At 47.0% G+C, this 18661-nt stretch overlaps 1 protein-coding gene and 1 pseudogene across 1 annotated transcript; both read left to right on the top strand.

The window, feature by feature from the left end:
* Positions 1-2482: 2482 nt before the first annotated feature.
* On the top strand, positions 2483-3537 carry LOC143437481 (paired immunoglobulin-like type 2 receptor alpha; annotated as a pseudogene).
* A 5938-nt stretch (positions 3538-9475) lies between these two features.
* LOC143437973 (paired immunoglobulin-like type 2 receptor beta-2) lies at positions 9476-17661 on the top strand. The gene is made up of 5 exons (XM_076923356.1): positions 9476-9571; positions 9873-10259; positions 12614-12794; positions 14590-14620; positions 15123-17661. Exons 1-4 carry the CDS (start codon positions 9523-9525, stop codon positions 14600-14602), a joined length of 630 nt encoding a protein of 209 aa, XP_076779471.1. The 5' UTR covers positions 9476-9522; the 3' UTR covers positions 14603-14620; positions 15123-17661.
* The last annotated feature ends 1000 nt before the right edge of the window (positions 17662-18661 follow it).

Raw genomic sequence — 18661 nt, 5'->3', positions numbered from 1 at the left:
GGTCACCCAGGCTCCTTGTGGTAAAGTGAAGAGTCCCAGAGCAGCCTTGAGGTGTCTGCTGTGGTTGTGACTGCATCCAAGCCTCCTGAGGCTGAACTCAGCAGCTCTCATGGCCACAGTGAGCATGGGAGCTGGGGTGGTGGTTCCTCTGAGCACCCCTGAAGTGTTCACACGGCAGGATGCCATGATGGTGGTCTGTCCAGTCATCTAAAGAATTCTTCTTGTCAGCTTCACGTCACAGGCGGCTACAGAGAAAGGGCCATAATGCAGTTGCTCAAATGGTTATGTGATTTCCCAGATCCTTTTCTGTTGTTCAACAGGGAAAAAACACACGGAGGCCCACAGCAACAACTCACACAGAGCCAACATTTCCAACATCACATGGGTGCTTCCCCCCAGTTGAACGTGTTAGGGAGACTGGATCTCTGCTCTGCCACAAGGGAACTTTATGGTCCAAGTTGGGAGTAGACATTGGGTTCTACTCTGGCTACCCTTGTTTGAAATGTGTGTTCCCTGGACTGAACTAATGAGTAAGAAAAAGTACTATAGGAAATTGGTCCTGATAACAAGAAGTGGCTGTAGTAGGTTGGAGCAGCTTCCAGTGACAAAGGCTTGAGGAAAGAATACTCTTCCCTTAGGCTGTTACAGCTCAATAAAACAGGCACTCTCAGAGGGACTTTGGTGACATAATTCATGTACTTTATTCCTTATGGATAGGATGTTTTAAACATATTGGGGGTGGGGTGGGGTCAGAAGGCAGATACTTTGTATTGGTTTGGTCTGAGATGTGATGGATGCTTCATTTGCATGTGGAAGGGCTTTGGGCATTGACTTTCCTGACTGATTGTCACAGTCCTCTCCATGGTGTGTTCTGGTCATGTGTTTCAGGACAGAAACCAGATCAGGGGTAGATTTAAACACCTGGCATTTTCAATTATGAGAAGTGCCAAGGTTTCTTAATCCTCTCAAGCTTACCAGGTTTTCTGTGTGGTGGCACTGTCCACTGCCCCACAACTGCCTGCCACCATCCTTCCAACACCCTCTCTAGCATCTCCTCCACTCACCACAAGCCCTAGTCTGAGTGGGGTATTCTAGGGTTCCATCTGGGTTCTCTGGGCTTTCTGTTTTGTCACTAGGGAAGAGAAATCAGGGAGAGTATTGGGTAGGTAGTTTAACATAAATGGAGAAGAGGGGGATACTTTTCATCTGTGAGGTTATCTACTGGGTCAGGGCCCACAGAGACTGCAGTATGTCTTATCTGAGGGATGTTTCTGGAATGAGAAAGACCAGAGAGAGAGGAAGGCTTGAGCCTGTTCTCTCTCACTGCTGTCATGGAATAATCCACTTGGCCATAAAATCAGAGAATCTGAATGCTATTGGCTTGTCAGTAACTGGAGTCTGAAGAATCACTGAGCCTGGTCTGAGGAAGGCCATGTTTGTCAGGATTGAAGACTGGGGTACTGACCTTCTGTTAAAGATGCCTTGTATGTCTCTCTCTCTCTCTCTCTCTCTCTCTCTCTCTCTCTCTCTCTCTCTCTCTGTTTCTACATCTCTCTCTGTCTCTCTGTCTCTGTCTCTCTCTTTCTCTCTGTGTGTGTGCATGTGTGTTCATGTATATGTTATGGTGGTGGGAGGGGGAGGTATAAAGGCTCTCTGTCTGTCTGTCTATCTGTCTGTCTCTCTCTCTCTGCATGAGTGTGCATGTGTGTGTTATGGTGGTGGGAGGGGGAGGTAGAAAGGCTCCTTTATAAACTGAAGAAACTTTATAGTCACTTTCTAAGAAGCCCAGGATTCTTCCAAAGTGACTGTGCCACAGGGAGGAGGGCAAGGCAGAGAGAGCTCACAAGGCCTTGGTTCTGCCTGGGCACTGTGAAGAGTCCCTAAAAGACAAGAAAATGCCAAAGAGCAGATTGGGGGGCAGGCAGAGGGAAGGAGGAACAGGGTAAGGGGGTCACTGTGCTAGGACCAGGGACTGAATTTGTTTCTCATTGTGTCTGAGGTGAGCAGAACAGACTTCATTCCATGAGATTATTAGAGAGAGACTCAGATAACTAGCATGGTGGGAGACAGAATGACAACCTGAGGAGGGGGAGGGAAGGAACAGAGGAAACATAGAGGAAAGGGCTCAGAGAGATTACACGGCACTTATGAAATGGAAAAGACTAGATAAGGCAGAAGGTCAAGGTGGAACAGAGGAGAACCAGCCATGCCAAGGTCTAGGCCATGTCTCCCAGCAATGGGGGCTAGCCCAAGGGCCCAGTTATGTTGTCAGTGACCACAAGGGCGGATCATCTGCAACATGAGAAAAGAAGAAGCCAGATCAATAAAGGAAGTTGCTGGCCACAAGGAGGTGGAGATGGAGAGGTCCTGCCCCGACTCAGTCCTCCACATGAGAAGGCCTGGGGTCTGTCTCTCTTACCTTGATTCTCTCTGGACTCCTGAGCACCACAGTGTCCCTAGGCAGGGCATTCTCCCCTTCCTGATGGCTCTGCTAGTCTCATTTTCTGGAGAAACTCTGGCCATAGCTTGGATCCTGCTTCTTTTGCTGTCAGCAGCATGTCTGCTCACTGGTGAGTGTGGGGACCTCACTAGCAGGGACTTAACCACAGAAGGAGACTGGGAAGAGTGGGCTGTCATGTAGACAGTTGTCTGCTGGAGGAGCCAGCCTAGCCTCTCTGCCCCAAGAGAGCTCATTCCTCAGAGGGAGCACAACCAAACCCTTTCTTGCCTTCCTGTTCTAGCCATAGGGACAGTTCTGCCTTGTGTCTCACACCTGCTCATAGATGATGGCCCAAGATGCTCTGGATTGTCCTTTACAACTGTCCCCTGTCACTGTCTCCTGCAGTGACTTCAGATTTTTCCTGTCCTTCCTAGGGAACTCTGCAGGATCCAACAGAGAAAACACCATTGGAGTGAACCAACCAGCAACTCTCTCTGGAGTCCAGGGCGGCTCCATCGAGATCCCCTTCTCCTTCTACTTCACCTGGAAGGAGGCCAAGGATCTGTAGACGAGCATAGCCTGGAAATGGAAGGTCTTCCATGGAGAATCCATCTACAACTCCACCCTGCGTTTCATACATGAGCACTTCAAGGACTGGCTCATCCTCAACTGGACACAGGGTCAGACATCTGGAGTCCTCAGAATCCTGAACTTGAAGGAGACTGACCAGAGCACATACTTCTGCTGAGTTTATCTGCAAACAACTGAACTCGTGATTAGTTTTCAGTCCATTGCTGGGACACAACTCATCATTACCCATTGTGAGCCACCATGGCTCAGGCTTTGAAACACGTGGCTTGCTTGGCCCCAGATGTTACCTCAAGCTTCACAACTCTGAGCTTCCTTTCGTATTCTGTGCCCTTGCCTCTGCCAACAGCATCTTTCCTTGTAGTTGTGACAAGTGTTTGCTGCCTCCTCTGCCATGGTCTGCCATTTTCTACTCAGAGAGACCCACACCTGACTCTAGGCTTCAGCATATGCCCCAGCCTGTCTCATACGCCTTTTGTTCTATCTCTAACTTCTATGCCACCCAGGTACACCCTTCCCCATGAACTCAGGGTAGATGAACTTCTTCAGGATGGAGCTGACTCTCTTTGTCCTGTGGCAGGGCTCAAATTGGTTGCCATAAACAGCTTCTCCACATAGCTCCAACCTAAGGCCAGAACATATAGTGTTGGGTAAAGTACAGGTCCTGTGTCTATCCCTGCCACCAAGCTCAGGCCTCAGGGAGGCAGGCTATGGGGAGTTTGACAGCATCACCCCATGCTAGGCTGTGAGAAGCCACAGTGGGGACACCACACTGGGGTGGGGAAGTGCAGTCTGAGGTACTGGGGACCTGCCTAAGGTGGCTTGGGGGTTCCCGGGCCTGCAGGGCAGCCTGGGCCATATGGTTCCAGGCACTTGGGTACCCAGGCTCCGCTGGAAGCCTCGGAAGAGCTGAGAACAAAGTGGGGGCCGTGGGCTGGACTGGCCAGCAGCCAAGGGGAGAAAGGGAGAGAAGCTCCAACAGGGTCCGGTGGGGAGGGAGTCCTTGGCCTGGTCACAGCAGTTGGCTTGCTTGGGTTGGTGGTTGCCATGGCTGGGAACACAGAGAGGTCTAATGCAGGAGATTAGACATGGCTCCTTAGGTGAAGGCCTGTTCCATTGTTCCCCACGGAGGATCCTGTGAAAAGGAACAATCTATGGTTTTAAGATGTTTATTGTCATGGCTGAAAGTAGATGAGAAACTGTACCTCTTTTTCTCAGGGCGGGCCTGAGGTTTAATCCCTTTTGCAGGGAGAAACGTCTGGGAAGGGAAGTTTAATTGGCTAAGCCCTTCTGGTCTTTAGGTACCTCATTAAAATAAGAGATCTGTCTTGAGGCTACGTGGCCAGTGGTCACATCCTCTACCTGTGGAGAGGTGTTGCTCATCCTTACATGACTGAAGAACACAAATCTATGGAGGGCTGCAGCCTCCTGTCAGGAGCCTGGTGTCTGGAGGCATGGTGAAATGGCTGCTGTCCCTTAGGGTCACCTAGGATCCCTCAGGGTCATCTGGGATCCCCTCCGGGTCTCCTGGAGTCACTGGAGTTTCTAGCCTGTGCTCGACCAGAAACCAGGCTGCCTTTCACAATCCTACAATATAGTAGATGCCATTGGGAGCGTTTAATGTCCTATGGGCCAACTGTAAACTGCCAGCTGTCCCACAGTGCCCCATGTTCCCTCCTAGCTCCCCAGGACACATCTGTCATCTCTCCCTACCACTGTCTTGTCTCCTCTCTGTTTCCCTACTCCCCTGTCTCCTTCAGTGCTCTCACCTCTCACATAAGAACCATAGGCTTTTCAGTAATAATGTCCCCATTTTCATGATGTGGCTGCCCCATCTTCTGATCCCTGAGACCTGGAGAACCAGCCCTATTACTGTATGGCCATCACTGCCCCCTCCCATCACATGGTCTTATAGGACCTGGGGGAGTCTGTGTACTTCATTGTTGATCATTACATTGCTCTGTGGATCTTGTTTTTTCATTTGGTCTTTTTAGGGGACAGGGTCTCACTATAGCCCTGGTTGTCCTGGAACCCCTTATGTGGACCAGGCTGGCCTTGAAGTCACAGAAATCTGCCTGCCTCTGCATCCCAAGTGCCAAGATTAGAGGCATGTGCCACCATGCCCAGCAATGGCTCTTGACAGTAGTAAGTCAACCTGTGAGAGGATGCCCTCAGGATAGTTTTGTGTGCAGTCTAGAGCTGCCATTTTGATTTGATGTAATGACAAACAGCAGCTGCCGGGGCTCAGAGAAGAGAGAAAAAGATGTTTCATGATTTTAGAGTTTCCAGTTAGTAAAGCTTCTGGAAGTTAACTGTACTGACATTTGTAGAGCAAATTATTCTATTCTGCCCTGCACTGAGCTGTAATCTTACAGATACAATGATCCTCTTTATGCTATAACGTTTTATGTATTCAGTGTGTGTGCACATGTGGATGTGTCAGTGTAACTTTGTGTGAGTGTGTGTCTGTGTATGTGTGTGTTTATTTGTTCCTGTGTTGGAGGAGGTGAGAGAACACCCTCAAGTCTCACCATCTTAGTTTTTGAGTCAGGGTCTCTCACTGGCTTCTGGTGGGCCAAGGAGACTAGGTTGTATGCCTTATTGGGTCTCAGCTGGGACAAGACTTCCTTCCCGTCTATATTAACATCTGAGAGTCAGTGGGTCAGCTTCTACCAAAGAGCCTGTGGGACACAGAAGAGCATCCAGGGATTGCATGTCAGATATTTACATTGTGATTCACAATAGTAGCAAAATCACAGTTATGAAATAGCAATGAGATAATTGTACATTGTGGGTCACCTCAGCCTGAGGAATTTTATTAAAAAATCAAAGCATTAGGCAGGCTGAGAACCCCTGAATTGGAGGATATCAGTAGTACCTCTTGAGTCTGGGGCTAGTCTGGGCTACATGAGACTGTCTTGAAACAAACAGCAAAGCTTACCAAATCTCCAAACAGTACACAGAGGTCGTCTTTTAGTTTCTTTTTGGTTGGAGATGAAGAACTTGAAGATCATATCAGTTTTCTCTCCATATTTACATAAACAAACTTTGTGACTATTAATAGTTTTGCTTCTGTCTATTTTTGTTTTTTGAGATGCGGCTGGGGTATGCTCTATTATGAGGCTTTGGCAGTCCTGGAATTTCCTATATAGACCAGGCTGTACTCGAATTCCCAGAGATCCACCATCCTCCTCCTCTCTCTTACTGGGAGAGTCTGGCAATACATAATTTTTGTCTCTTTGATTGTTTTTCTATTGTTTTCTTTTGTTTTAAGCTACAGATATTCTGTTGAGGAGAAAATAATAGTTTCTGTTTCTGTGACCAAAAAATCAATGATACATCTTTACATGTGTCTGACCTTGGCTATCAGGAGAAGCTGGAAGACTTCATACCAGAGGAGCAGGTGACTGAACTGTTCACCCGGTACCACCCACTGAGCATTTAGAGACACCGATGGAGTCTCTTCTTGGTGACTCCCCTGGGATGATGTGCAGGCAGGTGCTCATGCTGAGGCTGGGCACCAGAAGAGGGACATTAATGATGATGATGTCATCCTAGGGAGAAATACCAGGTCAGATGGCAGCAGGGCAACTGTGCTGTTGTAAAGCTGCAGCTGCAGCCTGAGCATCCTGTCTGTACCACAGCCAGCATCCTTCTGCCACCCTCTCTAGCATCTCCCCCACTCTATGCAAGGCCCACTCTGGTCAAGTTTCTTTGAGGTTCCATCTGGTGTTTGTGTGTTCTCATTGGGGGAGAGAAATCAAGGAGGGTGTATAGGTGGTGTGACAGGAACAGAACAGATGCAGTTTCCATCATGAGATTGTCTGCTGTGTCAGGGCCCATGGAGATGGCAGTATGTGCTATTTGAGGGATGTGGCTGGTATGGGAGGGTTCAGAGAGGAAGGGCTCACCCTGTTGTCTCCCACTGTTGTCATGGAATAAGCCAGTTGGGTATAAAATCAGAGAGTCTGCAAGCTACAGACACTGTCAGGAACGGGAGGCTGAAGAATCCCAGAGCCTGGTGTGGCAGAGTCTGGGTTCACTCAGGATGAAGATGGGCAGACATGTGGTGGCAGATGAGCTGTGAAAGGATCCTCGCATGACTTGTGTCTGAGGACCATGCATGTGTGTACAAGTAAGTGTGAGTTTATGTATGTGCAGTCTAGAGGGCTGCCCTTCATTACTACTCAGGAACCACTGAACATGGGTATACACCTTGGGGTTTTCATTCATTTGTAGGTTTTTATTGTTTGGTTTGGATTTTGTTTGTTTGCTTACTTTAATATTTTGTTGTTGTGGATTTTTTGAGACACAATCTCACTATGTAGCCCTTGCTGCCCTAGAACTGTGTATAAAGGCCAGGCTAGCCTCAAACTCACAGGGATTCACATTCCTTTGCCTCTGTCTCCCAAATAGCCCCACTATGCCTAGGCCACCTTGGGATTTAATTGTTTAAGTAACATTTCTTATTTATTCTGTGGGGGGCAGAGCATACATGTGCCTGAGCAGCACCCAGGTTCCAAAACTGCAGTCTGACACACCCACTGGTCACATGGTATGCAAAAACTCCTTGTAAGTACATCAAAAGCCTAGACTGATTTTACACAGAAAGTGCCATTCTCCTGCAAAAGCATCATGGCTGCACGACACAGTCACTGGTTTGGGGGAAGCAGGATGACATCAGATGACTGATGACAGCATCCTGGGCAAAATCACCCCCATCAGCAGAGTTCCCATGGATATTCAACTAAATATAAGACCTGAAACTAGAACAGAGCCCATGACTTGGGGTTAAGGAGCCAGCAGTTGGCAGAGATGGAGCAGGGTACAAGGGGCAGCTGAAATCCTGTGGAACCCACCAGAGCCCGTTATGAAGAATGCTGGGATTCAGCACATGATATATGGCAGACTTTTGTGGTCCAGCCTCTTCTTGTGCAGTATGGCAATTGAGACAACATTTACCCAGAGATACCAGAGAGAAGGGGAAAGGCAGATGAAATCTGGAGGTGAAAACTCATGACGAGGAGGAAACCCTTTCTGATCATACTGAGACTAAAGATGTTCATCTGGTCCACTGCTTACTTGTCTGGAATGCACAGAATCTAAGGTTCTATGTCCAACAAGAGAAAAAGAAGTAGATATGGGAGAGGGTGGGGTATATAGCCAGTTGTAGGGAAGATGGAACAAGACAATCAATGCCAGAAAAGCTAAGGAAATAGGAAGATGCGTCTGCACACATCACTCAGATGCCACTGAAGAATGATGCCACTTCCTCTGGTGCAATCATGTTCCTGCCTTTCAGGAAGCTGATGGCATCATATCATGGGTACGGGTAGGATGAACCTTTTTAAAAACAGCACTAAGGACACTCCAGCCTCTGACCCCATCTCTCATGTCTCCACCCGCGTCACAGGCCAGCTGTGTCCACACTGTCAGCCATGTCCTAGACAATGTCCTAGTCTTGAGGGACACATGGCTGCTCTGTGCATTCTTTGCACACTTACTCAAAAAAAGGTTCTGGTGTGACCATGACTAGAGGGAGTCACTCAAGAGCTTTGTGGAAAGAGCCTCCTCAGAGGCTGCACTGAGCAGGCCGACTGAAGTTTCTGTGTGGAATGGAAGACTCCAAGAACTCAATGTGACTGAAGTCCAGTCAGTCATGTGGCCATCACGGGTCAAGTGCCAGGCTCCTCTGGTCCTTGGTGTCCTCTTCTGAGTGAGTGTTATAATGGGAAGGGCAGATAGAAAGGATCCATTAGAAACTGGAGAAGATTTAGAGTCACTGTCCAAGAGCCCAGGAAAGTTGGAGACTGTGCCACAAGGAGCAGGGCAAGGTGGAGGGGATCCTCCAGGCCTTGGTTCTGCCTGGGCACTGTGAAAGGTCTTTGAAGGCAAGAAAGGGCAAAGTGCAGATGTAGGGGAAGCCATACAAGGGGCAGGTTCTCACCATGCTAGGGCCAGAGACTGAATGTGTTTCCTCATCTCAGCCTTCCTCATTGTGTCTGACGTGGTTTGGACACTGACAACATCATTATGTAAGATTATTAGAGAGAGGCTCAGACAGCCAGCATGGTGGGAGACAGAATGAGAAAGACATTGAGGAAGGGGAGGGAATAGAGGAAATACAGAAGAAAGGAGACAGAGATTATAAGCCACTTAGGAAATGGAACAGTGTAGACAAGGCAGAAGGTCAAGGCGGAAGAGAAGAGCCCTGCATGTGGAGGACAAGGCCATGTCTCCCAGCAAATAATGGGGGCTGTGCCCAAGGGGCTGACCTTCTCATCAGTGACCACAAGAAGATATCTACTGCACAGGAGAAAAAGAAGAAGTCAGATCATTATGGGAAGTAGCTGGCCCCAAGGAAGAAGGTGGAGATTCAGAGAGCCTATCTCCACATAGGCTTCCCCTTAAGTAAGCCTGGGGATTTGTCTTCTTATTCCTGTTCCTCCTACCCATAAGCACTGGTGTTCTCATGACCTGCAGGGACTCTGTCCATGGCTCAGATCCTGCTTCTTCTGCTATCAGCAGCATGTCTGCACACTGGTGAGTGGTGGGGACCTCACTAGCAGAGACTGAGCCACAGGAGAGGCCAGTGGGGCTTGGAAGAGTGGGCTGTCATGTGGAAAAGTGTCTGTTAGAGGGGCCAACCAGGTCTCTCTGTACCAAGAAACAGCTCTTCCCCCAAAGAGAGCCCAAACCAACCTTTCCCTCACTTTCCTGTCTCACCAGACATAGGGACAGTCCTGTCCTGTGTGTCACCCCTGCCTGTGGATGACAGTCCAGGATGCTCTGGGTTGTCCTTTCCATCCATGCAGTGGCTTCAGACTGTTCTCATTCTTCCCAGGAAACTCAGCAGCACACAGCAGAGAAACTGTCTTTGGGATGAACCAACCAGCTCTCCTCTCTGGAGTCGAGGGCGGCTCCATCGAGATTCCCTTCTCCTTCTACTTCCCCTGGGAGTTGGCCAAGGATCCACAGATGAGCATAGCCTGGAGATGGAAGGACTTTTTTGGAGAATCCATCTACAACTCCACCCTGCATTTCATACATGAGCACTTCAAGGACCGACTCATCCTGAACTGGACACAGGGTCAGACATCCGGAGTCCTCAGAATCCTGAATTTGAAGGAGACTGACCAGACCACATACTTCTGCCGAATTTTTCTGCAAACAACAGAAGGCATGAAGTTTTGGCAGTCTCTTCCTGGGACACAACTCACCGTGACCCGGGGTGAGCAACCATGGCTCAGGCTTTGACACCTGTGGCTTCTCCGTCCCTTAGATGTCATCTCAGACTTTACAACTCTGAGCTTGCTTTCCTATTCCCTTACCATGGCTCTGCCCACACCGCTGCCAACAGCATCTTTCCTTGTAGTTGTGACAAGTGTTTGCTGCCTCCTCTGCTGTGGTCTGTCCTTCTCTGCTCTGATAGAACCACACCCCACTCTGGGCTTCAGCATGGGCCCTACCCCATAGGTCACACCCTTATTGTTCCAAATCTAACACTATGGTCCTGTCTACTTTCACCCCATGACCTCAACGTGGATGAACTTCTCCAGAATGGAGCTGACTCTCTTGGTCCTGTTGGTCCCTGTATGCAGCATCTCCACACAGCTCCAACCTCAGCTCAGAACATATAGTAGGGGCCACTGGAGGTCCTGGTGTCCTCTGGTCTAACTGTAACTGCCACAGGTCACCACAGTTCCTCATTTGCCCATATAGCCCATATGCCCAGATAACACCCCAGGACACATCTGTCTTCTCTCCCCAGGCTCTTCAGTAATTAGATAATGAATAACAAAATGTCTGCATTTTCATGATGTAGCTGCTCTGTCTTCTGATCCCTTCAGCTCTCTGATCCAGAAGTAACTGTAGTCCTCTGCACTGGGTGTCCTAAGGTCCAGCATAGTCACTGTGTGTTCCTGCAAATGGCCTTAAAGAAGCAGGGACTCTGTGGGGCTGCAATGTTTCTGATGTTCTTCCTCTGTGGATCTTTTTTGTTTTGTTAACTTATGTATCTCTTTCTGTTTCCTTGGTAGCTTGCTTTATTTATTCATTCATTTACTTATTTTATGTCAGGGCATCAGCATGTAGCCCTAGCTGTCCTAATTCTGACTATGTAAATCTATCTGCCTTTGAACTCACAGCAATCTGCCTCGCCTCTGCCTCCTGAGTGTGGACATTACAGCATGTGCCACCACATGCAGAGGTGGCTCTTGACTGTACTAAAGTCAGCCTCTGAGAGGATGCCCACAGCACAGTTATGTGTGCAGGCTACAGCTGCCATGTTGTCCTGATGTAAAGTGAGACAGCAGCTGCCCAGCCTCAGGGCAGAGACAGACAGGAGCTGTGTCCTCTGTGTGTCTGGCTCAGTGGTTCTCCTCCTTCCTGATGCTGCACATCTGTCATACAGTTCCTCATGGTGTGGGGACACACATGCATACAAGTATATCATCGCTACTTCATAACTTAATTATCTACTGTTGTGAGTCACAAGGTAAATACCTGACATGGGTGATACCTGGTGTGCAATCCATGTGAGTCAGTGGTGCACAGGTTGGGAACCTCTGCTCTAGAATTCACAAATAGGCAGGTGTTGAGAAAATTACCCTTAGTGATGTTTATAAAGCAAAGGGATGTGTTCTGCCCTGGACTGAGCTATACACACATGGCTAAAATTGTATTTTTTCTGATATACATTTTGTTGTATTCAGTGTGTGTGAACATGTGGGTCTGTTAAGTCAGATGTGTTGTATGAGTGTGTGTGTATGTATGTATGTGTGTGTGTCTAAGTTTCTGTGTCTATGTGTCTCTGGGTGCATGTGGGTTTATGTCTCTGTGTCTGTGTATGTCTCTGTGTGTGTCTCCGTGTACTTGTGTGTCTTTGTGTATGTCTCTCTCTGTATGTCCGTGTATGTGTCCATGTGTGTTTGTGTGTAGGGGTGTGTGCACATATGTATGCAGTGGCTAGAGCAGATCCTAGGTCTCATCCACCTTACTATTTGGAAGGGGCTCTCTCACTGGCTTCAAGTTTCCCATGGAGACTAGGCTGGCCAGCCAGTGAGCAGCAGGGACAAGCCTGTCTCCACCCCCTCAGTACTAGGATTACAGCCCATGCAGCTCTGTCTGCTGTGGAACATGACACAGAGACCAGGCTAGCTGTCAGCTCACAGAGATCTGCCTGCCTCTGACTTGACCTAGGATTAAAGGTCATGCCAATTTTACCAGGTTCTTGATATAAATATTAGGGACCAAACTCAGGTTTTAAGGCCCAAAACAGCAAACTCTCTATGAACTAAGCGAATCTGGATGTTACATATATTTAAGTGAAAAAAAAATCACTGTATGTCTCTGCCTTACTTATCTGTGACCAAATTACAATCTCTGGACACACAGCCAGGACAGTTGGGGACTGCACATTGGAGCTTGCTCTCCTTGAGTCTCAGCCTTAAGCATCTGTTCTCCTCTCTGTGTGAACATCTGACAGCTGTTACCCATCTCACATCACACAGAGGAGACAGGATGTGACCCTCACCCACCCTCCCTCATCCAGAGAGGGTCTGCTCACTTCCCATCTCTCCCCAGCACTCAGGACCACCATGAGGAGCCCCTCCATCATCACCTCTGCAGTCACCACAGCAGGCCTGGAGGACACAGGGGGACAGAGGGATCCTTCACTGCTGATCCTGGGAGTCACGCTCTCAGTCAAGGCTGTAGCCATGATCCCCATCTACGGCTGGATGATCTTCCTGTGGTGGAAGCAAAGGTAAGTGGTCCAGGACAGGCCTCACCCGAGCTTCCCACTGGGAAGTTCTCAGCTGTGGGGGATGGAGAAGGGCAGGCTTGTGCAAGGAACAGTAAGAGAACAGAAGGAGGGAAATGGGTCTGAACTCCACAAGGCCTGCATCCCTGGAGCTGCTGTCCTTCCAGACCAGCTGGAAATGAGAGGAGCAAATGCAGATGAACACAGACCTGCTCCTGAGGAATCCAAGGAGGCTCACAGGAGCCTTAGGGGCTGACAGCTCATTCGGAAACAGCTGTGGCTGCTGAAGAAGGTCTGAGGTTAGACCAGCATCCAGGGACTACATCTCACAGGAAGTGAAACCTATGAAAATTCACACCTGTTTGAATTGGGCATGCGGGATCAAAACGGAAATTAAGAGCAGGTGTGTAATAGGCTTGCAAACATAAAGAAATGGGCAGTGAAAATCTCCAAGAGGCATAAAACTGGGGCACTAGAAACCTAACACTCCTAAGCAAAATTACCAAATGTCTACTGAGGTGTCTCAGTTGACGTCTTTGTCCCACAAACAGGGACATGAGCATCACTCCAGGAGCCACGTAAAGAGTTGTCAGATGCTTGGACAGGCAGAGAACTAGGATCCCTGGGGCTCACTGTGCTCCCAGCCCTACCTAGTGGGTGAACAATGACTCACCTGTCTCACAGTCTACAGGGGACACCTCCTAAAGGACAATGTCCAAAGTTGTCCTCTACCATCCACATATGTGTGCACTATGCAAATACATACATATGTGTGCACATATGCAAATATACACATGTTTAAAACAACTGCCCAAAGAATATTTTTTTAAAAATTATGTAAAAACAATAAATGTAAGAATATTTCTAGAATGGGAAATTTAATATATTAAGTCCCTTCAAAACACACACACACACACACACACACACACACACACACACACACAAAACTAAAGATACAATGTAACTTTTTTCTAATTCCAATGGCATTTGGGTAAAATTAAATGATTTGTCCTCTAAGATAAATGAGTATTTTAAGAAACAATAATGGGGACACAGTGGGGGACACAAAAATCCCATCACATGGGAAGAGTAGAGAGAAGCATCAGGAGTTCAAGGCCATCAGCAGTTACATAGAAAGCTGTAGGCCACTGGGATCCAAAGACCTTGTACACAGAACACAAGAGCCAAGTGTGGACTGAGGTCAGAGCAGACTTAAAGCCATGGGAACTAGAAGACTCCAGGATGGGGACAGAGATGCATGGATGGTGGAGTGTAATGGAGGTTTACAGAGAAACATTTAAATGTGCATCCCATGGTTTCAGACAGGCTCAGCCCTCCATTACAGGAAGTAGAACTGAGAGGAGGGAGAGCAGCAGCCTGAGAGACAGCAGAAGTCTGACTGGGACTCAAACCCTGAGCTGAATCTCAGGGAGCAGCAGCCTGCACTGAGAGGGAGACTCAGAGAGCCAGATTCCAGGGAGGCAAAAGGGAGACATGGTGAGTGCAGAGCAGAGAAGGCAGAGCTGTGTCAGGAGGTCAGAGCAGGGGTAAGGAAGGAAAGGGAGACAGGGCATGGGTCAGTACACTAGTAGTCATTCCTCTGACTTGCTGTGTGGTACAGAAGGTCAGCTGACCACTGGCCTCAGGTCCTGGGGATTCTCAGACCTGTCCCTGCCTGGCTGCAGCAGAGCTGTTTGCTGCCCTGGGCCCCTCATGTTGTCTGAACACAGAGAACAGCTGAGAGGCAGGATGGAGAACCAGCATGGCTGACACACTGACACTGTTTCTTCTCCTACAGGCCAGCAGAGTAAAGCCTAAACCCCAGCCAGGTGAGTGCCTGTCATCCCAAGGGGCAGCTGAGGGGCTGCTGGGAAGTTTATTATGAGAGGCAGGATAAAGAGGCAGAGAGATTATTCAGTCAGAAAACATGGGACATGCGTAGGAGGACCTGAGTTTGATAGATCTGGAGCTCTCACAGTATAACTCAGGGATGTGCCAAAACTTTGTAGTCCCAGCCTGGGACAAGCAAGACACAGGCACAGTCATACGTTGGCTGGCCAACTAGTCTGGCCAAATTGGGTAGGTCCAGGCCAATGGAAGATCATGTCTTTATTACCAAGGGGTTTCTCTAGGTGAAAAATCGTGGTCATAACATTTTCTAAATCTGTTTGAAGTGTTTCAAATTACATGTTAATGGACAAACAATGGTATGTAACAGTGAGACAGCCTCGTGGGAAATTTAGCCTGCTGCCTAGCCCAGTGATCTGGATTTGATTCTTGGTGACCTAAATGGCACATGGATAAAAGAGACAATTGTTTTCTCTCTCTCAGGGTCACCACAGGCTCCCGGTGAGACATTGTCTGTTTGTCCCCACCTAACAGACCTCCAGGTGCCTGCTTCTCTTACCAGAGAGGAGAGTTTACATCAGAGTAGTGACTGGTGACCACACATCTGCATCCCACACCTTCAAATTCTTCTTCCTGGGAATCACAATGTACATGGCTGCAGGATTGTTCTGTGAAACATCCTTGTCCTTGGGCAGGGATATGACGATAACTCCCAGTTCTGCCATGTGAGCTCTGGTGTCCTATCTAAAGAACCCAGGTCATCCTGTCTGTCTCTGGTCCTGACAGCCTGATAGTGCTGGTCCCTGTTTGATTGTGGAGTTAATGATACTTTTAGTAAATGAGGGATCAGAAAGACAAGCAACTCAGGGAGCCAGTCCAGAGCAAGGCTGAGGTCTAGATGTGTCCAAACCCTGAAAATCTTATCCGGAGACCAGATGAGTTAGGACAGTTCCCTCCTTGTTCTGGGTCTGCAAGCTCAAATGCAAGTAGCCTATATGACCCACACCACCACCATCCTACTGGTAGTCACATAACATGATGGCTGAATTGAGGGCCTTGGTGCCTGAAAGTTCAGATTCCCTTGTGTTGGGGAATTCGAGAGCAGGGAGGCGGGAATGGGAGGATGATGGGAGCACACCCTCATAGAAACTCCCAGAATTATATGGATTAGACATGACAGAGGCAGGCAGCCAGAAGACTAGATTCCAGAATTCAAAGAAAACATTATCTTGATACTAAAATTTGTTTTGAGAATTGTATATTGCAGAATACACAGCCTTGGTGTTACTCATCAAGCAAGCTGAGCAGACTGGCTCGAACTTCTGATGTCCTGAATTCCAGCTGGATGCAGTGAAGACAGTGTCAGAGCCTTATCAATTTACTGTTCCCCTTGTCCCACTTTTAATATCTCAATGACCATAATCAGCTTGAAGAAGTTAATGAAGAGTCGGTGCCCCTATTCCCTGGGCTTGAGAACGGAGGTGGTTAATGTTGGGCTGTCTTTCTAGGGAAAAGTAGTGGTTTTCCGGGAACAGGGAGGATTAACTAGGATTTATTGCATAGCTGTAACCCATTGGTAGAAATATGTATACTTGTTATTAAGATGAAGTTACAATTTCTTAAATGGTACAAAATTTACTTTGATTTCAAATTTAAGGTTTTCAGTGGTATGAGTTTCTTATTGATATAAAAGTGAGATGAATATTGTTACTATCATAGGCATTGTGCCTATATAACACATTTAGGAATACAAGGCCTAGACCCAGTCCTTCTTTAAGCTTTTAAACTGATTTGAGATGGTTAACCTGTGAATTAAGGGCCTATAGCAAATTCATGGCTCTGAGTTTATTGTTAGGGTGTTTTCTATATTTTATTTAGAAATAGCTGAGAGGAGTTAATAGACAACAGTCCAGATTACCTTACATGGATAGTTGGTTTTCAAAACGTCAGAAGTCCACAGAATTGACATTACAAACATTTCTGTATTAATGTTCATTTTGATTAGAGACCTGTCTGCTCCTGACAGCTTCCTGTCTTGGATTCTAAGAAGAAATTGAGCGTCTTTGGAGTTACTCCAGTTGTGGTGAGACAGCCACTAGGCAAGAATTGCCTCTTTTTATCTACAGACAAAACACTGTCCAGAAAAGGACACACTTGCAGAATAGTCGACTGATTATATCTGCCTAGACAGAGTAATCAGCCCTTAAAAATTCTGCATCACTAGGTCTGTCAGATGATCCTGGGCCAGAAGGCTGAAGATCAGATGCTCTAATGTTCTGTAGTATAGGGACTGTCCCGGTGTTCAGCAGTCTCTATAAATTGGCTAAGTTTTAGAAGCTATGCTTTGTGCCTCCCATAATTTCAGTTAACTCAGTCATTCTGGATTTTTGACAGGGGTGAAAACTTATAGTCTCATAGCCAATCCTGGCTATTTACTTTGAGAGAAAAGGTTTGAGAGGATGGTTTTCAGCTGACATTCATTCTAAAGCCAAGAAAAAAGCCAGGTTCAGAACTAAGTCTTTTAGTTAGAAGGGATGACAGAGGTTCGGTTTAGTCAACAAAATGATGGAGTGAGTATTAGGTCTATCTTGTACCTTGCTGACACAAATTGGTATAGCTATGCTCTAATTGTATTTTGAGAGGAAAAGTTTTATTTTAACAGGAAGGGTGATATGTAGGAGGAGCTAAGGTGGGAGGAGTAAGGAGAAGAAGAAGAGGAGTAAGGAGAGGAGGAAGAGAAGGAGAGGAGGAGCTAGGAAACAAGAGAGAGACAGAGAAACAGAGAGAGAGAGAGAGAGAGAGAGAGAGCGAGAGAGAGAGAGAGAGAGAGAGAGAGAGAGAGAGAGAGAGAGAGAGACGGGAACATGGAGGCAGATGTTTATGTGTCTCTGTCTGTCAAAGATAGTTGATATATCTAGGTTGGGTATTGGGTAATACTTCTGATTGTATGGGCATCTTGTTATTGAGAATTACCAAACTTATAAAGCCTTTGATTAACATTAAAAAATTATATAAAAGCAAAAAGGAGGAGGGGGATGGGATAGGTGTTTTCTAGGGAGGGGAAATGGGGAAAAGGGGATGGCATCTGAAATGTAAATAAAATATCCAATAATAAATAAATAAATAAATAAGACTTACAAGGCTAACATTCTCAACATCACATAGGTACCTAAGCCCACTAAGTTCACTTATGCAGACCGTGTCTCTGATCTGCCGAAAGGGAACTTAGGGTCCAAATAAAAAGTAGACATTGGCTTCTGCCTTGGCTAGCAGTGTTTGGGATGTGTGTTCCCTGGACTGAACTGGTCATTAAGACAACGTGCCAGAGGAAATCAGGCATCAAAGCATGCCTGTTATCCCAACTGTTGACAGGTAGTGATGGAAAAATTATCAGTTGGAGCACTGGTTCTCAGCCTGTGGGTCACCATCTCTTTGAAGTTAGAAGCATCCTTTCACAGGAGTCACATTTCAGATATCCTGAGTATCAGGTATTTATATTACGACCATAACAGTAGCAAAATTATGGTTAGGAAGTACCAATGAGATAATCTGATGCTTTAGGTCACTATACCACGAGGAAACATTGTAGCATTATGAAGACTGAAAACCACTGAATTGGAGGCTATTCCTGGTACCTCTTAAGTTTAGTCCAGCCTGAGTACATGAGACTTTACATTTAAATCAACAGCAAAACTACTCAAAACTACTAACAGTACAGAGATGCCATGGACAAAAGTCACCTGTTGGTTCCTTTTAGTTGGAGATGAAGAATTTGAAGATGATACCAGTTTCCTCTTTAGATTTACATTACAAAACTTGTGACTATCAATAATTTTCTTTTTGCTTGTTTGTTGTTGTTACGTTTTGTTTTTTATTTTTGTTTTGAGGAGGGGGTTTCTCTACTCTATAGGTCTGACTGTCATTGAACTTGTTTAGTACACCAAGGCTGACCTCAAACTCAGAGATGCCCCTCCTCTGCACCCTACAAAATGCACCACCATACTGGGGCTATTAACACTTTG

This window comes from Arvicanthis niloticus, chromosome 24, assembly GCF_011762505.2.
Source record: "Arvicanthis niloticus isolate mArvNil1 chromosome 24, mArvNil1.pat.X, whole genome shotgun sequence".
Lineage (NCBI taxonomy): Eukaryota > Metazoa > Chordata > Mammalia > Rodentia > Muridae > Arvicanthis > Arvicanthis niloticus.
The sequence above is the reverse complement of the archived record's forward strand: the minus strand, read 5'-3'. Positions and strand labels throughout refer to the sequence as shown.